The 19,267-nt window shown below is 39.7% G+C and overlaps 1 protein-coding gene across 3 annotated transcripts in view; it reads left to right on the forward strand.

Moving 5' to 3' along the window:
• Positions 1–19,267, forward strand: part of NLN (neurolysin) — a 94,632-nt gene that overhangs the window by 43,716 nt on the left and 31,649 nt on the right. For all 3 annotated transcript variants that reach the window (XM_060092962.1, XM_060092963.1, XM_060092964.1), the window contains 5 exons: positions 5,923–6,030; positions 8,561–8,663; positions 9,277–9,437; positions 14,500–14,635; positions 16,652–17,018. In XM_060092962.1, the coding sequence (XP_059948945.1) occupies positions 5,923–6,030; positions 8,561–8,663; positions 9,277–9,437; positions 14,500–14,635; positions 16,652–17,018 (875 nt within the window). The remainder of the gene's footprint in view (positions 1–5,922; positions 6,031–8,560; positions 8,664–9,276; positions 9,438–14,499; positions 14,636–16,651; positions 17,019–19,267) is intronic.

Below are 19,267 nucleotides of genomic sequence, written 5' to 3' on the forward strand. Positions count from 1 at the left end.
AACCAGTGTGCTATAGTCTTCCTACCTCCTTCCCAAGTGTGGCTAGTAATACTACTTTACATTTGTATAGCAATATAGTTATCTAAGTTAACTTTTATACCAATCTTGTGAAGTATCCCTTTTTATTAGTAGAGAAACTGAGGCTCAGAAATGGTAACTTTCCAGGAGCCATAGAAGTGGCTGGTAAATGCTTGCCAGAAATCATGTAGACTTTACATTAAAACCCTCAAGGGAGGGAGGTGTCACATTTGATTCTATTTTGCATCTCTGGCAGAGTGCCTGGTACAAAGTACAGTAAACACTTAGTAAATGTTCTTCAAACCAGAGTGAGAAACGGTGACAGATCCAAAAAGTAGGCCTTCAGTAATTGATGCAAGGACATGGGTTATCCATGTGGGGTAAAAAATACTGGATTGCTCTTCACAACTAAATGAAAAACAATCCCTAATGGATTAAAGTCTTAAAAAGTTAAACTTTAAAGCTTCTGGGAGTTTATATAGAAATATACCTTTATGACATCTGATCAGGGAAGTATTTCTTAAACAAGACACCAAAAGTGCTAACTATAAAATATAAGGCTGATAAACATGACTACATTAAAATAAAGAACTTTTATTAATAAAGTAAAAAGACACTAATACAAAAAAATACTCAAATACTGAAAAAAAAGAAATTTACAAAATATGAAGCTAGTGCTTCCCTGCTGGCACAGTGGTTGAGAGTCCGCCTGCCGATGCAGGGGACACGGGTTCGTGCCCTGGTCCAGGAAGATCCCACATGCCGTGGAGCGGCTGGGTGGGCCCCGTGAGCCATGGCCACTGAGCCTGTGCGTCCGGAGCCTGTGCTCCACAACGGAAGAGGCCACAACAGTGAGAGGCCCGCGTACCGCAAAAAAAAAAAAAAAGAAACTAGCAAAGCATTAGTATCTAGGATATATAAAGAGCTACTGTAATCAGTAAAAAAGACAAATATCCCAAGAGAAAAATGGGCAGATGACATGAAAGGTATTTCAGATGAAACACAAATGGCAATTAAACATATGTAAAGATGTTTAACCTCATTAAGTCAGGGAAGTTCAAATAAAGACTGCAATAAGATACCATTTTTCACTCACCAGATTGGCAAAAATGAACAAGTCTGACAATGCCAAGTATCTGTGTGGATGTGAATCAATGGGAATATTTGTACACTGCTAGTAAAGGTGTAAAATGATTTTTTAAATAATAGTAATAACTAATTCAGAGAAAAATCTAATATTATGAAGTTGGATCTTACATTCTCCATAACTTAGCATACCCTCCCCATCCCCACCTCAGCATTTACCTAGAAATAGGTTTGCATTTGTGCACAGGTGACATGGGACATGTATTTGTAACAACATTATCTATAATAGCAAGACACTGAAACAACTCAGATTTCCATCAACAGGAAAATGGAGCAATAAATTGTAGTAGATTTACAATGGGATGTTTTATAGCAATGAAGGAAATAAACTCCAGCAACATGCAACAGCATGGCTGAATCTTAGGAACAACGAAAGAAAAAAAGAAATTGCAGAACACTGCATACAACATGATATCATTTAAAAATAAAAGGTTTGTACTAAAAAATAAAAAAATAATAAAAAGGCCAAAAAGGAGCAAAACTAAACAATGTATACATAAGTGGTAATACTGGAAGAAAATGTGTAACACAGAATTCAAGAGAGTGGTTACCTGTTACATAGATAAAGGCAACAGTGTTTTAATATTGTATTTCATAAGTTTAAGGGTGGATTTAATTTGTCTTCAAAACATATATATTTAGTTATAGTCATTTGTAGATTTCAAATATTACATAAAAATATAACATTTAATGTATCCTTAATTCTAAAATTAATTCTTAATTTTCTAGAAGAAAAAAAAAAAGAAGTGAAAAACAAGGATGTCCTCATCCCTTTAGCTAAAACATGTCCAGGTAATCAAAAGCCAGCAGTATGGACTCAAGTCTTGGTGTTTCTCTGTGCTGACAAAGGCTTCTCAATCATTGGCTAAAAAGCCTGCAAAGATCAAAAAAGCCACATTGGTGAGAAAAAATGTACAATGTCTCCATGTTGAAACAATCCAGGCCTGTAATATTTTATTCCAGTGGCCTACTGAGTAGTCAGTACAGGAAAGGGATTCTTTAGTGAAATTGAGTGAATTATACAAGCTAAATTGAGAAATACAAGTATCTATTGTAATATTGTTTATATTTTTTTCAGAGCTGTGGAATTTGGTCTTTGCCAGTTCGTCTTAGCCAATTAATAATTTAAACAGAAAAGTTTTAATGTTACAGTGTAAATGAATAGGTCACAGGATTAAGTATAGATGCTTTTAAGCATTATGTGGTCTACCAGCTGTGGAAGAATCAGTGCCTTAAAACCACGGTTTAAAAAAAAAAAAGAGAGAAAACAAAAATTTTTTTTGAAGAGGAAAAGCTCTGTCCAAAATTCAACATAGCAGTGGTAATTCCCTCTACTTACCGTGCCTTCCTGATTTTGAAATGCGTAAGTCTAGTCGTTGGTCATAATACTGCTGAACCTTGTACCTTTGTCAGGCTCTTAAAAGCCGAGGGATCCAATATAAAGCATCAACCACCTTGCCTTAGTTTCCCCGTTAGCCAGTTGTCCCTCTTTTGTGCTTCTCAAGTACAATACTTACTCTCTTTTCACTCACTACATGATATTAACATTGTTTGCTGATATATCTTTTTTTCCCTTCATGTGACTTAAAGAGCCTCAAGGATATTCATCTTTGTTTTCCTAGTGCCTGACGTAAATTGGAGCTCAGTAAATGGTTGCTGAATGGAACAGAACCAGTCTCAGTTAAAATGTGTCTTCATGCAGTGGGGTTCCCCTCTCTGTGTCCTCCCTCTGCCTGTGGCCCACTCAAAAGCAGAGACTCATGATAGGGTATTGAGTTAGGAGTCAGCAAGAGGCCTCTCTGCAGCCCTCCTGTCCAGAGTGCAGGCAGCTGCCTAAGAACATCCTCTTCACAGTAGTAGGATAGAAACCTGACAGTAAAAAAAAAGAAAGAAAGAAAGAAACCTGACAGCAAATGTGATTGAAAAAACAGAAAAAAAGGGAAAGACACTGCAAATATAAAAGAATTTATTTCTATCCCCATTTTTACCACTAAACAACTGTGTGATATTGGAGAAATCATTTAATCTCAATTTTCTTGTCTGTGAAATTAGTATATAAGCATACATGTAAGAACGTGTGTGTGAATGCACTCACACTTTTATATAAAAGTTCTGAGTTACAGGAGGAAGATGGGGAAAACTAAATCTTGTCATCACAGAGTTTAAAATAAGATCCCCTGCTGTCAGATTATATAAATTTGAAAATTACTCCAGAGAACTTTAGCTCCCTACTCCCCCAAAGAGGCATGAGACCTGGTTCAGATTCAAGGGGATTAAATTCTTTTTCAGGAAGGAAGATGCAACTGCGGCAGAGCAGTCCAGAAGTGTTGGCTGATTCCCTCTTAGAAAATCCTTGGGCAGTAATTCTGACCTTGCCTGGAGATTATAAGGGAGAATATTATTATGATCAGCTTTGGGACAGGAATGTGCTTTAGAAGCACATTTTAGACATGCTTTACTCCTACCAGAGCCCTCCGGAGATTTCCCAAGACCTCAGAGTCTGACTGGCAAAGGGTGTCTGGATATAATTGAATCCGATTTTTGCTAAGTGTCATTTTTCTGTTAAGTCGAATATTTCAGTACAGGTAATTTGTTCATATTTAATTGACCTAATTCAGAGCTGATTTTTCTCAGAACATCCTTCTACCTGTTTACACTTGGATTACCTATTTGGGGAGATAGGTAGTTTTACCTAATTTAGACCAAGAGTTTTGAGTTTACTGTGCCGAGTACACTTTCAGGCTTTCTGAAGTAGCAGCCCTGCTACTCCCAGATATGGCAAGTCCAGGCCCACTGAGTATGAGAGCCCATCCTGATCAAGCACTGGAGTAGAGTACGAATGCTGCTTACATCAGCTGGTGAGGCTTATGACGAGCCTCTGTCCTAAGCTCAGGGCCACATGTGACCAGGTGAATGCCAGGAACCCAAAAACCCCTGCTGCTGTCCAGCTGTGTGCCTTGCTTCTGCCTTGGCTCACTGCCCAGGTGGGAAGGTCCTCTGCTCTGGACCTCAACCTGATCACTTGGGTCCTCACAGTGTACCCAGCCCTTGCCGGGCCCTGCTCACCAGTGATTTTTTTTTCCTCTCTTCCACTGCATATAGCTACTGCCTAGATTCTCCCCAGTCTTACAACCTGGAGTATCATCCTGTCTAGGGACTCCTGTTGCCATGCCCCATATATCTCAGAACAGACTTCCTGGTGCTGTTAAAGCCAGCCTCAGTCAACCTATGTTAATCACATCCATATGAACACTGTGATTTGAACTGCTGGCCGTCTCTGAGGGAATCAGCCCACAGCCCAGCTATCTCTCTAGCCATTCTGGGTTTCTTGCCATTGCAGGCACCTGCTGCCAGGATCCCAGTATGTGCCAATACCAGCTAGGGAGGGTTTCCACTCCACTCATGCCAGCGTGCTCAGAAATTCTCCAAGGGCACAGAAGGGGTTATTATGGAAGAAGGGGTTATTATGGAAAAAGGGGTCTAACAGTTCTCTGCCCTCACTGAGAATAAACTCAGAGGAAACTGTGAGTAATGTATGCCTAACAAGTGCTTTAGTACTATGACACAAAATTATTTATTGGCAGGTAAAGTGAGATACAGATTGTTGTATTAAGTAGGACCCTCAGTTAAAATACAACTCTCTGTTTACCTGCTGCAACAAAATATAAAAAATGACAGACCTATTGCAGCAAGAGCCTTTTACCAGCAGTCTAAAATGCAGACTCTAAAGCTAAACACAGTCCTTTTAAAGATCTGATTAGGTGGGAAAATATAAGGCTTGGGGTGAACAGCCCAAGTCTTTCACGGAGAGAGTGCAACCAGAGGAGGTCTCTGAGGCTGAGAGGGCTCTAAGGCTCTAGAGACAGAAGTCCCTTGTTGGCTCTCAACCACACTGAATCCTTTGCACCTGTTGAATCTGTCTGCCGCCCCTTTCCTCCCAGGGACCACAAACTAACCAGCCGCCCAGATGTGCCATGTATATTCTGCCACGTGTTTTGAAGAAACATCTGGTGTGTTTACTACCTTGCTGTGGCCGGGGGAATTTTCCACTCTCCTTCAGGGCCCTCCGTCCTTTTGAGTGAGTGTTGTTTGCGTTGCTGCATGTAGGTTCACATGTACTGTCCAGCTCTCCTCCTCTTTGTGCAGCGCTAACTCATTTTCCCCAGATACTTGTCCATATGCAGCTTGATGTGGTCCCTTGATCTCTCTTACCAAATGACAGTAAGGCATTTTTGAAGTGTTGTAAGCCTTTTGCTGGGGTTCTATCCAACTGTCCTTGTTTAGTATGTTGGCAAAAGAATCCTGCTCTCCATTTTTGTAGAATTTGCCCATTATTTCTATTTTCGCCTCTCAAGTGGAACCAGGTTAGCAAACGATAGAAAATTAAATCCAGATGATTTGTGATAAGAAATATGTTTTGTGAAAAGGACTACTCAGTCATAAAGAATGTTTTATGAGATTATGCAAATGTTCCCTATTATCACACTTTCAAGTGGTACAGGCACGCTTGATGCTGATGCAAGGCAAGGAAATTCTGGTTAGCTTTTTATTTATTTAATTTTTCAGTTTTAAATAAGCAGAAGCTCACTAAGGCATAAAAGAACACAGGTTTTCAAAAAGACCTGCCTCATAATCACCTGTGTACTTCATAGCCCACCAGAGATGATGAATAAATTTTGCTGTGGCCTCATAGCTTATAATTTGCCCATGCACTGTTGTAACAGAAATCAAAGAGGTTGTCACATTCTTTAATTTCAGGAAACGTGTGATCTGGGAAAGATAAAGCCTGAAGCCAGACGATACTTGGAAAAATCAGTGAAAATGGGAAAAAGGAATGGGCTCCATCTTCCAGAGCAAGTACAAAATGTGAGTTTGTTGCCTTTTCTTATTAGAAAACAAAAGAATAAATAAAATACAACACAAAACAGGAAATAGGGAAACACATGTTTGTAATATGGGAAATAACCCATAATACAAATCAGTTTACAATGTATTTAGTAGTCAATGATTTTAAATTCCACAACTCCTATTACCCTCATGATGACTGACAAACAACTGATAACTTAATTGTTCTTTAATCCTGTCAAGGTTTTATTTCATGTGTGCCAGGCTTATTTTCCCTGCTCTAGTGTACATTCTCTGGTAGCTAGTTCAGATCTTAATAGTTGATTTGTATTCTTACTCCCTTGTTCATAAAGAGATAGGGCACTGGTAATAAAATCCCTATGATGGAGAGTTTTCAAACCAGCATTTTGGAATGGAATACCCTGTGAGTAATATATGCTCCTTAAAGGCGGAGAGATTAGCTTTTCAGACTTTCTCCTTTGTCTAATACCATTCAGATCTTTCAGTTTCAGAAGTAAACTCAGCTGCAGAATTAACTCATTCTTCTGGACAGGATATATAACCTATGATTTATTTCCAGGTTATTCTTCTTGACAGTAGAACTGGAAACAAGGTGGAAAGAAATTCAAACCGAGTGATGTCAGCATGGTAGATACATGTGAAGGCACCACTGAGACATGGGCACCTTTCCTCCACCAAAATGCCCTTCAGACACCTTGTATCTTCTTCATCCTAGTTACAGGAGAAGTGTGACTGATCTCGCTTTGCCTTCATGAACATTATATTAGACAACCCTGTTGAAACAGTGCAAACAATACAAGAATTTTATTTGCTTGCATAAGTGGAAGATCCAGAGGTAGCTGGGGTTCAGGAGTTAGTTTGAGTCAGATGCTCAGTGGTGTCATTGGCCACCTGATTTTTCTATTTCTCTACTCTGTCTCCTTCTGTGTTAGTTATCCAAAGGCTGGCTTCCTTTTATTACTAAAATGGCTGCAAATATAAAAACCCCACCATCCAGAAGGACATGGAGAAGCCCCCATTAGACCTCCCCTCATGTCTTAATGGCCCAGATGGGATCACATGCCTAATCCTGAATCCTTCTTTAGTCAGGGGAATGCCAGGCCTGGGTTCCCTGAATCAGTCACTGCTGCAGTGAGGATGGGATTACCTGACTGGTGTAGAGGTCACACCCTGGACTTCAGGTAGGATCTGGTCCCACCTAAATTGCATGGCTGCTGTAGAGTTGGGGAGAAGTGGAAGGGAGCTGGGGACATGACCAGAGTGTCCAAAAATGACACTGCACAGTATGTGTTAAGTCTCAAATTTATTGTGTATACGAATTACCTGGAGGGCTTGTTAAAGCTCTGATTATACACAGCCGCACCTCTGAGAGTTTGTGTTTCAGCAGGTTTGGTATGGGTATCGAAATTGGCATTTCTGGACTTGGGTGGTGCAGTGGTTAAGAATCAGCCTGCCAATGCAGGGGACAGGGGTTCAAGCCCTAGTCCAGGAAGATCCCACGTGCTGCGGAGCAACTAAGCCTGTGCACCACAACTACTGAGCCTGCACTCTGGAGCCCGTGTGCCACAACTACTGAGCCCATGTGCCACAACTACTGAAGCCCGCGTGCCTAGAGCCCGTACTCCGCAACAGGAGAAGCCACCGCAATGAGAAGCCAGCGCCCTGCAATGAAGAGTAGCTCCCGCTTGCTGCAACTAGAGAAGGCCCTCACGCAGCAACAAAGACCCAACGCAGCCAAAAATAAATTAATTAATTAATTAATGTAAAAAAAAAAGAGGGCATTTCTAACAAGTTCCCAGGTGATGTTGATGCTTCTGGTCAGAAGCACACTTTGAGAAAGTGCGCGGTTTATGTAAGTTTTATTATCTAGCACTTTTAGAAGAGTGGGACAGGTTAATAAATTATCTCATGTGTTTTCTTGTCGTGTTCTTTCTGATGCTTCCTTTGATGTCCCAACTAATACTTTTTTTTCCCACCTAGTACTTTTTATGTAAATGTTAGGGCCCATAAATCGCCTTTATTTGCAAACGCTCTATAAAACTAAGACATATCTTGTTTTCCAAAGGAACCATAGAAGTAATTACTCAGTTCTTATCTCTTGGCTTACTTCAGTACCCAATACTGATTTACTAAATTAAAATTTAGAATTTGGAAAGATTAGAAGTGTTAATGATTAACAGGCTACTAGATTCATTCATTCACTCAGCAAGCTACTTATTGTGTATGTGCTATATGCCAGACTCTGCTTTGACTATACCTCCTCAATGTATTTAGTTCTTACAAATTTATGCCTAATTTCTAACACATCACCAGGATTGCTTTTTTGCACTTATTACATACAAATACTCGTGGACACAATGTAGAAGATTGCAGAAAACTATGGTATCAAGCGCATCTCTAAGAAAGTACTTCCTGAGAGTTGGGTACAGAACCCAGTCTTCATATACAAATGAAACTTACTTGACTGATGGCAATAAAAATGAAAATTTCATTTTATTGTTAAGGTCCTGTATTTGTATCTTTGTTTCAGGAAATTAAAGCAATGAAGAAAAGAACGAGTGAGCTATGTATTGACTTTAACAAAAACCTCAATGAGGATGATACCTTCCTTGAATTTTCCAAGGCTGAACTTGGTAAAGTTTTGTTGTTTTTTAGATTAAATCTATAATTTAGGCAAATAATGTCACCTCACAGTTTGCCAAATCAAAGTTAGAAGAATTCTTTTTAAAATGTACCTTCTACAGAACCCACCACGCCTTCTACAAAACAACACAACCAAACTACATCTAGATTTTAGGCTATAAGAATGTATACTGTTTCTAGAGACAGTCCAGAAGAAATTTCATAATCTTTCTTGGTAACTCATGCTAGTGTTTAACAACCTTCAGTGCTTTGAATTTTTTTTTGCCTCGCAATGTCCTCTACATTGTAACTTAAACTAGTCTTTCCTTATTCTGTGATGGATTTTTCTTGGCTTAATTTTGCCTGTTCTTGATCAAAACGCCATCTATACAAGTGCACTGAAGCCTGTTCATATTTTGAATTACCATCTCCCAGGCCACCTGTCCTCTAACTGCCACCCCCATTACAATAACGTCAAAGCAATATTATAAGGATTGTCATTATTTTACTTGAATTTCAGTTACTCCACAAAATTCCTAGAGCTTCTTAAAGGCACCAAGCCAATGCTAAATAAACCAATAATGAGTGGAAAAATTGAAGTATGAGAAAATGATTTTTTTTCAGGTGCCCTTCCTGATGATTTCATTGACAGTTTGGAAAAGACAGCTGATGACAAGTATAAAATTACCTTAAAATATCCACACTATTTTCCTGTCATGAAGAAATGTTGTATCCCTGAAACCAGAAGGAAGATGGAAATGGCTTTTAATACAAGATGCAAAGAGGTACTATAAATGTTTGTCTTTCTTTTGTTTTTATGGAAGATTTTAAGAAAAGAGTTTACTTTGTTTACCAATGTTGAATCAGAGGCTGATTCCTCTGTGTGAATTTCTATTTGTGTGAAGGTTATGCCTCCTAAATCCTCAGACTTACAAGACACGTTTTTCCTTCTTCGTTGGCAACCTGCTTGGTATGGCCATAGGCTAAGCTGTTCTAATACAAATAGAATGGATTAAAGAAACTAAAAGTTGTATTCTTCTTCCAAGTCAACAGTCCAGGGCTGGCGGGATACCTCTCTCTCCTCAACAAGTGACTTCTAAGGCAGTTGTTACCATTTTCCAGCCTGTTGGGAAAAGGGAAAATAAAACACAGAGCAAGCATCTTTAAGAAGAAGACCTGGAAATGACATCCATCAACTCTATTCACATCCCATTGACCCAAATTCCATCATATAACTGTATCTAGCTGCAGGGGACACTGGGAGAATATAGTCTTCAGTTGATAGCCATTTGCTCAGCTGAGGGCATTCTATTACTAAAAGGAAAAGAGGAAGAATTAGAAATGAATTCTAAGAGTCAACTAGCCAGCTTCACCACAGTCTGTATCTCTGGCTATCCTAGTAATCTTGAGCACCCTTTTTTCCCCCACATAGAACCCATTCACCATATGTCAGATCCCAACCAGTTACTGCCTTTAGCTCAAAGACCAGGATCTGTGAGTGGTACACAGTCCTCCCCAGTTATACCTTCTCGTGATCTGGCTGTGTGTGAAAGGTTAGAAAACTTGTCTGGCCCGCTCACCTCCAACACGTACCCAGTGGTAGAATAGGAACAGAAAACCACACTAAAGACTCCCATTTGGAAAAGGAAAGAATAGGAAACAAAGCAAGCCCATACCAATTTTCAGAAACAATTTGGCAGGAATTTTGAGGATTCCGAGCTCTGGTGAAGTTCCTGGGATAGCCCGTTGGACTTACTTGGGTCTCCTTTCTAGCAGGAATTCCTTTAGCAATTGTATGCCATGGCCCCTGGTTTTGCCTGCAGGGAATTCTTTCTTGTCCGTTACCCTCCATGACCACATCCTGGGCAGCTGCTGGTATAGGTTCCTGCTGATGCCAGTTTTGAAGCCTGAGGGTTGCTTTTGTAGGCCAGGCTTAATGATATCTTTGGTAATAAAATTCCCTCAAAAACTTAATAGCTTTCTTATCTGTTTGCTTCCAATCAGATTCATGTTAAAATAACAACACCCAAATACCACTTTTGGTCATAGTCCTCAAATCCACCATATCTTTTCTTATATACGGGCTCCTGTATGGTGTCCATCCTGCTGTTCTTCAATTTAATGGAGTCTGCTTCAGGGCCCCCTGAAACGGTAGGCTTGAGGAAGAAGGCAGCACCCTCACACTAATCTTCACAGTTCAGTAACTCAGAGTGGCAGTCTTTTCTCCTGGTCTCTGGATAACAGAGCAATTACCTTTTCCAGTCACCTGAAGCCCCACATCAGGGGCCACAGGCAGAACCTCTCTTAGCAGAACTCTTTTCCCTCCATCTTTGCAAACTGACCAACCCTCACTTGAGCTGTCTTTCATGTAATCTTTCCAAAAGCAACAAATACCAACAAACAGACACCAACATTATTAGTTTTCCCAAACAATTACCCTAGAGCTAAGACTCAGTGGTGACTGGCCTGCCTTCCAAGTTATGGTGAGCAACAATTTTAACAAATGTTATCCATGATATCATGAGGATTACCAGCTTCCCACTTGACAGCATCTGTGTCCTCACCTTCCATTCATGTACATTTTTCATTTTGGTTATAGCAGCACCCTATTCCTACTGTTAGTCTCTGTGGGTATTAGGCTTCAGGTTAAATAAAATGTGCAAAGTCAACCAAAAGCACAGTGACTCAAATAAGCTAAAAGTTATTTTTCTTCAGAAAGGATTAGTGGATACCAGGGGCTGGGAGACTGGGGAATTATTGCTTAATGGTTACCAAGTTTCTGTTTAGGGTGTTAGAAAAGTCTCGGAAATAGTGGTAATGCTTGCACAACAGTGTAAATTATAATTGGTGCCATTGGATTGTACACTTAGAAATGGGCTAAAATGGTATATTTTGTGTTAGGTATGTTTTACTACACTTTTTTTTAAGGTTTATTTCTCTTGCAACTAACAGTACAGCGGTGAGGGGTCCAGAGCTCGAAGACAGCTCTGCTGTCCTTAGTATGTGGCTTCCAAGGTCATTGTTCTCATCTTCAGTTCACAGCTAGCAAGACAAGCATCTATAAAGAGGTGACCCAGAAATTTCACTTATCACCTCATTCGTATTCCCTTGTCCCATTGTGTATCACATGGCCACAGCTAGCTTTAAGAAAGGCTGGGAAAGGTAGTCAGGAGACTGTGTGTCCAGCAAAAACTCAGAGAGTTCTGTTACTAAAAGGAAGAATGGGGGAATTTGATATTAGGAAAATATTGGCAGTCTAGGGAGAAGATCTAGGGAAACTGACGAAGGGGGCCAAGACTAGTTTGAAAGACTCAAACGAGTTAACTTTAGAACTTGGAGAATTGTATTATGTGTTTCTCATATCCATGTTTCCATTCTCATTTTAAAATAATAATAACATAGTTATATGGTGTTTGCTCTGGTGCCAGGCATTTTTCTATGCACTTTACTTATATTCTCACTTAATCTGCATGATCGCCCTATGATGTAGCTACTTTTATTATCTACGTCTTGCAGATGAGAAAACTGAAGCTTAAGAAGATTAAGGGACTTGCCAATAATTAGACAACTAGTAAATGGTGGAGCCAAATTTTGAACCCTGGTAGTCTGACCTCGGAGTGTGATCTTCCTTAGAAGCATGTCTATAAATAATTTGATGATTTAATAGTAGTTTTTCTTTTACCTCAATGTTTATTTACTTTCTCTAGGAGATTATTTTTTCCTTTATTGTTAAGAAAACAATAAAGCAATATCATTATTTGCATTTTAATACAAATAAAATATATAAAATGTTTGTAATAATTTGAGCAAAATCCCTAAAACATTTTTTTTTTTTTTTTTTTGCGGTATGCGGGCCTCTCACTGTTGTGGCCTCCCCCGTTGCGGAGCACAGGCTCCGGACGCGCAGGCTCCGGACGCGCAGGCTCAGCGGCCACGGCTCACGGGCCCAGCCGCTCCGCGGCATATGGGATCCTCCCAGACCGGGGCACGAACCCGTATCCCCTGCATCGGCAGGTGGACTCTCAACCACTTGCGCCACCAGGGAGGCCCCTTAAAACATTTTTAAGCATACAGTCCTGTGGCGTTAAGTATATTCACATTGTTGTGCAGCCATCGCCACCATACATCTCCAGAGCTTTTTCATCTTTCCCAACTGAAACTCTGTACCCATTAAACACTTAACTCCCCATTCCCCCAGCCCCAGCCCCTGGCATACATCATTCTACTCTCTGTCTCTGTAAATTTTACTAATCTAAGAACTTCATGTAAGTAGAATCCATATAGTAGTTGTCCTTTTGTGACTGACTTATTTCACGTAGCATAATGTCTTCTAGGTTCACCCGTAATTTCACATGTGTCAAAATTTCTTTCCCTTTTAAGGCTGAATAATATTCCATTGTATGTATATATCACATCTTCTTTATCCATTCATCCACTGATGGACATTTAGGTTGCTTCTACCATTTGGCTATTATGAATAATGCTGCAGTGAACATGGGTATACAAATACCTGTTTGAGTCTCTGCTTCCATTTCTTTGGGTTGTATACCCAAAAGTGGAATTTCTGGATCATAGGGTAATTCTATGTTTAATTTTTTGAGAAATCATAATACTGTTTTCTACAGCAGCTGTACCATTTTACACTCTCATCAGATGTAAAGGTTCCAAATTTTCCACATCCTCACCGACGTTTATTATTTCCCTTTTTTCTATTTTTTTAAAAATTTATTTATTTATTTATTTTTGGCTACATTGGGTCTTCGTTGCTGCACGTGGGCTTTTGTCTACTTGTGGTGAGCAGGGGCTACTCTTTGTTGCAGTGCGCTGGCTTCTCTTGTGGAGCACAGGCTCTAAGCGTGCCGGCTTCAGTAGTTGTGGCACGCAGACTCAGTAGTTGTGGCTCGCGGGCTCTAGACCACAGGCTCAGTAGTTGTGGCACACGGGCTTAGTTGCTCTGCGGCACGTGGGATCTTCCCAGACTAGGGCTTGAACCCGTGTACCCTGCATTGGCAGGCGGATTCTTAACCACTGTGCCACCAGGGAAGTCCTTCCTTTTTTTTTTAAATAGCCATACTTATGGGTGCAAAGTTAAAGTGGTAAATTTTGTATTATGTATATTTTACAACAATAAAAGAAAAAATTTAAGTACCAATATTTGGTGCAGTATTGACGAGACCAAATGTGGAATCAGTATAGTCCTTAAGAATATGTTTTTAGGGGCAGGACGAGAATAAAGACACAGACCTACTAGAGAACGGACTTGAGGACACGGGGAGGGGGAAGGGTAAGCTGGGACAAAGTGAGAGAGTGGCATGGACGTATATACACTACCAAATGCAAAACTGATAGCTAGTGGGAAGCAGCTGCATAGCACAGGGAGATCAGCTCAGTCCTTTGTGACCACCTAGAGGGGTGGGATGGGGAGGATGGGAGGGAGGGAGATGCAAGAGGGAAGAGATATGGGGATATATGTATATGTATAGCTGATTCACTTTGTTATAAAGCAGAAACTAACATACCATTGTAAACCAATTATACTCCATAAAGATGTTAAAAAAAATATGTTTTTACTCAAATTTAACAGTACCTAAAATTTTGTTAAGACCCTCATAGCTATCTCCTGAGACTTAAAAAGTCAATTATTTCAGAAATAAAATTGGATCATGAATCCAGAAAAAAAGTCTGCAACACTGAAATGGAATAACTTTACTAGAAGTTGAGATGGTCTAAAAATATTTGACAGTTTTACCAACCTGAAAGTAATGTAGAAACTCTTCTTTTTAGTGCTTTGGATCCAGTTAATTATTAACCTTTATTTTGGTTTTTATTATTGTTGTCTATTACCAGGAAAACACCATAATCCTGCATCAGCTACTCCCACTGCGGGCCAAAGTAGCCAAACTGCTCGGCTATAGCACACATGCTGACTTTGTCCTTGAAATGAATACTGCGAAGAGTACAGGCCATGTAACAGCCTTTCTAGGTTAGTCTTCTTTTCTTAATCCCTTGTAAATTGCCATTTCTCTCTTTCTGTGACTGTTTTGCTGCATAGTACCAACTTGACAGAGGGCCTCAGAACTTAATATGCCCTTGAGAACATTCTGCTTTTCATTCATGCAAGAGAAATGTATTGGTCACCTACTATATGTTAGATACTGTGCTTGGCCCTAAGAGTTGTTCATTGTTTATATTACTATTATGGTCCTTGCTTCATTCTATTTGTATCTTGACAGGGATTTTTATATTAATTTCTAAGAAGATATCTAGGGACCTACAGAGAGAGGATTAGCCTGTTGTATGAAATAAGCTGACAAATGGGACAAATGAAAACAGAGCATATAGAAACAAAAAATATTTTATATTCCAGAAGCCACTTGTTAATACATAATAGAATATAAAATAATATGCATCAAAATTATTATCTAATAACTATCTTCACATTCATTTAAAATCACTTTTTCATTAATCTTTTTAAAACTATAGAGCTTATGTCCATGACATTTAGTCAGTGGCACTCTATCACCCTTACCCCTCTCAATCTCAGTGTCACTATTTCAACAGTCACTCTGGTTTTCTCTTTCATTTTAGTGAAAATGGTTGAATAACATAACCATTGCAAAAATACTAATTTTTGTTTTAATCTTCTCTAATCAGAGTTTACCAGAGTATGATTTATTTTTTAACTTTCTCATTGACCCCTTTCAGAGTTTATTCACCTTTAACAACTAGTGTATAATTTTATTAGCTTAAAGTTGGAGATGATTAATAGTGTGTCAAAATCAGCATGCAGCCTGCAGTTTAGTCCTCTGTGTTCTCAATGGCCCTACCTTGAATTATTAATGTGTATGCTGACATCATACATGACATGTAGCAGGTGTTGCACAAATAGTAGCTATTCATTATTATATAATTCATTTATTCATTCATGAGACATTTATGAAATAACTGCCCTGTATTAGTGTGCATGCTACACAGTTGGACTATAGAAAGGGCTAAGACAAGGTTCTTTCCTCAACGAATTTTCTGCTGAGCGGAAACAACAGAGATGTGAACCAGTAATTGCCATCTGTTCTGATGTATTTTATACAAGAGATTGGCTTGGGGAGTTAATAGGTTTGGTGAGAATGTTTCCTTTAGTGGTGACTGTGTATACTGAAAATTTTCCTTAATAATACCTCATTAACTTAATTTTTTAAAAGCAGTTTTCTCTCTAATCAGAATTACATCTCTCTGTATCTTCCATGATATTCCTCTTTTTGTTTCACAGCACTCCTCAAGCTGCTGCCTTCACCTCACACTATGGGGATGCCCCTTACAGAGGCAACGCTTTTTATCTTACATATGTAGCAAATTGTGGAAAATAAATACTTAATAAAAGCATACTCCTTTAGCCAAATACAGTGCAATAGTCAAAAACTGACCACAGTGTTAAATTGCAGTATCCATCTAAAAAGTAGAATTGCCATGTCCAAATAGACCTTCTTCATAGGAATGGGGTAGTGATTAACTAAACCCATGGCTCTCAGAGGCGATGAACAGTTTTCAGTAATTCTGACCACAGGTCACACCTGATTTGTTTTCCCTCGGTCTCTGAGGAGCCTAACCTCATTGAAGAATAATCATGTACATGAATTTAGTTTCACTATCGCTTTGTTCCCTGAATTATAATATTCTTAAGGCAGAGTTCTCTGAGATAAACGTCAGCTCTGTTGATGCTGTAAGGAAGTTGTGGCCTGATTTGGGTGGTGCAAAAAAACAAAAAGAAGGTTGAGGAGCCATAAAATAAATCACCCTAAAGAGAACGGCAGTGCTGTCATAATAAAGCCTGCTTTCCTCTCTCCCTCCCTCCCTCCCTCTCCCCTTCCTTCCTTCTTTTCTCCTGATGTATCTGTATTGAGTGTGACAAAGGAGGAAGCACCGCGCTAAAATACTTGGTGGAATGTATGAATGTGCTTACTCCCAAGAGCAATGGATTGCCAACTTTTCCCTCTCCTCACAGATGATTTAAGCCAGAAATTAAAACCCTTGGGTGAAGCAGAGCGAGAGTTTATTTTGAATTTGAAGAAAAAGGAATGTGAAGAGAGAGGTCTTGAATACGATGGGAAAGTCAATGCCTGGGATCTGTATTACTACATGACTCAGACAGAAGAACTCAAGTACTCTGTAGACCAAGAGATCCTCAAGGAATACTTCCCAATTGAAGTGGTCACTGAAGGCTTACTGAGCATCTACCAGGAGCTGTTGGGACTTTCATTTGAGCAAGTGACAGATGCTCATGTTTGGCATAAGAGTGTTACACTTTACACTGTGAAAGATAAAGCTACGGGAGAAGTATTAGGACAGTTCTACTTGGACCTCTATCCAAGGTACTGAGGATCACCGTGTTGGAAGGGACCTTAGGGATTCAACTCCTACCCAGATTAAGATTCTTGTCTTTCATAATTCTCATATGGGATTCCTAGTAAAGGGATTAAAAATGTGGGCTCTGAAGCCAGAATGTCTGGCTCCATCACTTACTAGGCAGGTTACTTAATTTTTCTCTGCCTCAGTTTCCTTACCTATATTACAGTCCTATGAAATGGGAATACCAATCATACCTGCTTTGTAAGGTCATTATAAGGACTAAAATGGTTAATTACATGCAAAGCTTTTAGAAGACTACCCAGCACACAGCAAGTGCTTAATAAATGTGAGCTGCTATCATCATCACTATTATCATCATCATCATCTAGGATCGAACCTGGGCCCTCGGCAGTGGAAGCACAGACTGCTGACCACCGGACCGCCAGGGAATTCCCTGCATTTCTTAATTTAAAATTGACCTCAAAATGTTTACTATTCAGGTGATCTGTCTGCCAATACTCTTAAATCTATGTCCACTCCCTTCAGTCTGGCTGAAAGGCAGCACAGTATAAAGGAATAGCAAAATCTTGGCGGTCAGTCAAACTTGAGTTGGAATGCTTGAGTGACATAACCTTTATGAGCCTCTATATCCACCTCTATTATATGGGAATGATGTTTGCTTTACAGGTTTGTTTTGTGCATTAGACTATATATGCTAATCACCCGGCCTGGGCATTCAATCAGTAGTAAGAATTAAAAATATTATTATTAGGGCTTCCCTGGTGGCGCAGTGGTTGAGAGTCCGCCTGCCGACGCAGGGGACATGGGTTCGTGCCCCGGTCTGGGAAGATTCCACATGCCGCGGAGCGGCTGGACCCGTGAGCCATGGCCGCTGAGCCTGCCTGTCCGGAGCCTGTGCTCCGCAATGGGAGAGGCCACAACAGTGAGAGGCCCACGTACCGCAAAAAATATATATATTATTATTATTGTCTCTGTAGCATGTAGTAACTGTGGATTCCACAGTGTTTCATCAGACATGAAAGGATTTGGATTACTTTCTCTGTAGGCTGCGTTCTAAAACAAAGCCAGCTTGTTGCAATTTTACTAACTAGGCCAGAGTAAATTCTATCAATAGCATCTCTCTAGATCAGCAGCACATGCAAGTTCGTAACCTACTGATTTTGCATGACTTCAGGAAGGAGGCTGGTTAACTATTGTCAACCAGACAGGAGGCAGAGTTGTCTGATCCCACTGCTTTATGGACTTACTTTCACTTCTGATATGTTCTAAAAATAAACCCATGTCAAATTGGATAAGTCTATTTTTAATTGAAGAGTGTCAGGATACAGTTTTAGGCCAAGAATTCTTTCAGGGGAACTCCTTCAGCATGGGAGCCTCCTATAACTGTCCCTGGATTCTCTTTCCATGGCCAAAGATAGCAAGTCTAGCTACCCCATCCTGCTGTTTCTTTGCCAAGATATAACTGGTGTCTTTTGTTCTCAGAGATCTGGCCATTGCTACCAGCACTCAGGTATGGGGACCGGAGAGTGATGTTTTGTGAGGGTAGTGACCTAGTTAATATTTACTTTCTGTCACCTGACATGCTTGCTTCTTGTTTTCTTTGTCTGCTTGACTCAAAAAAAGGATATTTGTAGTAGGTTAGGAAAGACCAGTTTCTTCTTTTTTTAAATCACGTACCAATTTTTATTCATCAAACACTGAGATTGTCAAACAAAAGGAAAAAAAAAAAACCTCTAATGATTCCAACATAAGATTGTCAGGTAAGGGCATCTTTTAAAATCACCATCATTTTATAAACACAACATAAAAAAGACATACTCTCAGAGTAAGGAAACCTTTGATATTAAATAAATCAAGTTTATTTCTTAAAAAGAAAGATAAAAAACCCTCAATCGCACTGATTTTTAAATTGGTCGAAAGTCCTTATGGTGTTTCATAATGGACCAAGATGTATAAAATACAACAGGATAAACACCTTGCAGATTAGTTTGTTTTCCACGGTAAAATAATATTTATAGATCTGTTTACCTTTTTAAACAATTCAGTCTAACTACATGAAATCATTCCAGAAACACTGATGGGCCCATTGAACATCCAGAGCTGGACTGGCTGAAAATGTTATCAAATTCAGTGCACGGTTTCTGGTGTACATGTCCATGGGTTCTCTTCCCTTCTCTCCCCGCCTCTGTCTGCCTTCCTTTCCCATGTCCCTGCTCACTCCTAGCTCAGCCCGACACAGTTCTTTCCTGTT

Source organism: Mesoplodon densirostris, chromosome 3, assembly GCF_025265405.1.
Source record: "Mesoplodon densirostris isolate mMesDen1 chromosome 3, mMesDen1 primary haplotype, whole genome shotgun sequence".
In the NCBI taxonomy this organism is placed as follows: Eukaryota; Metazoa; Chordata; class Mammalia; order Artiodactyla; family Ziphiidae; genus Mesoplodon; species Mesoplodon densirostris.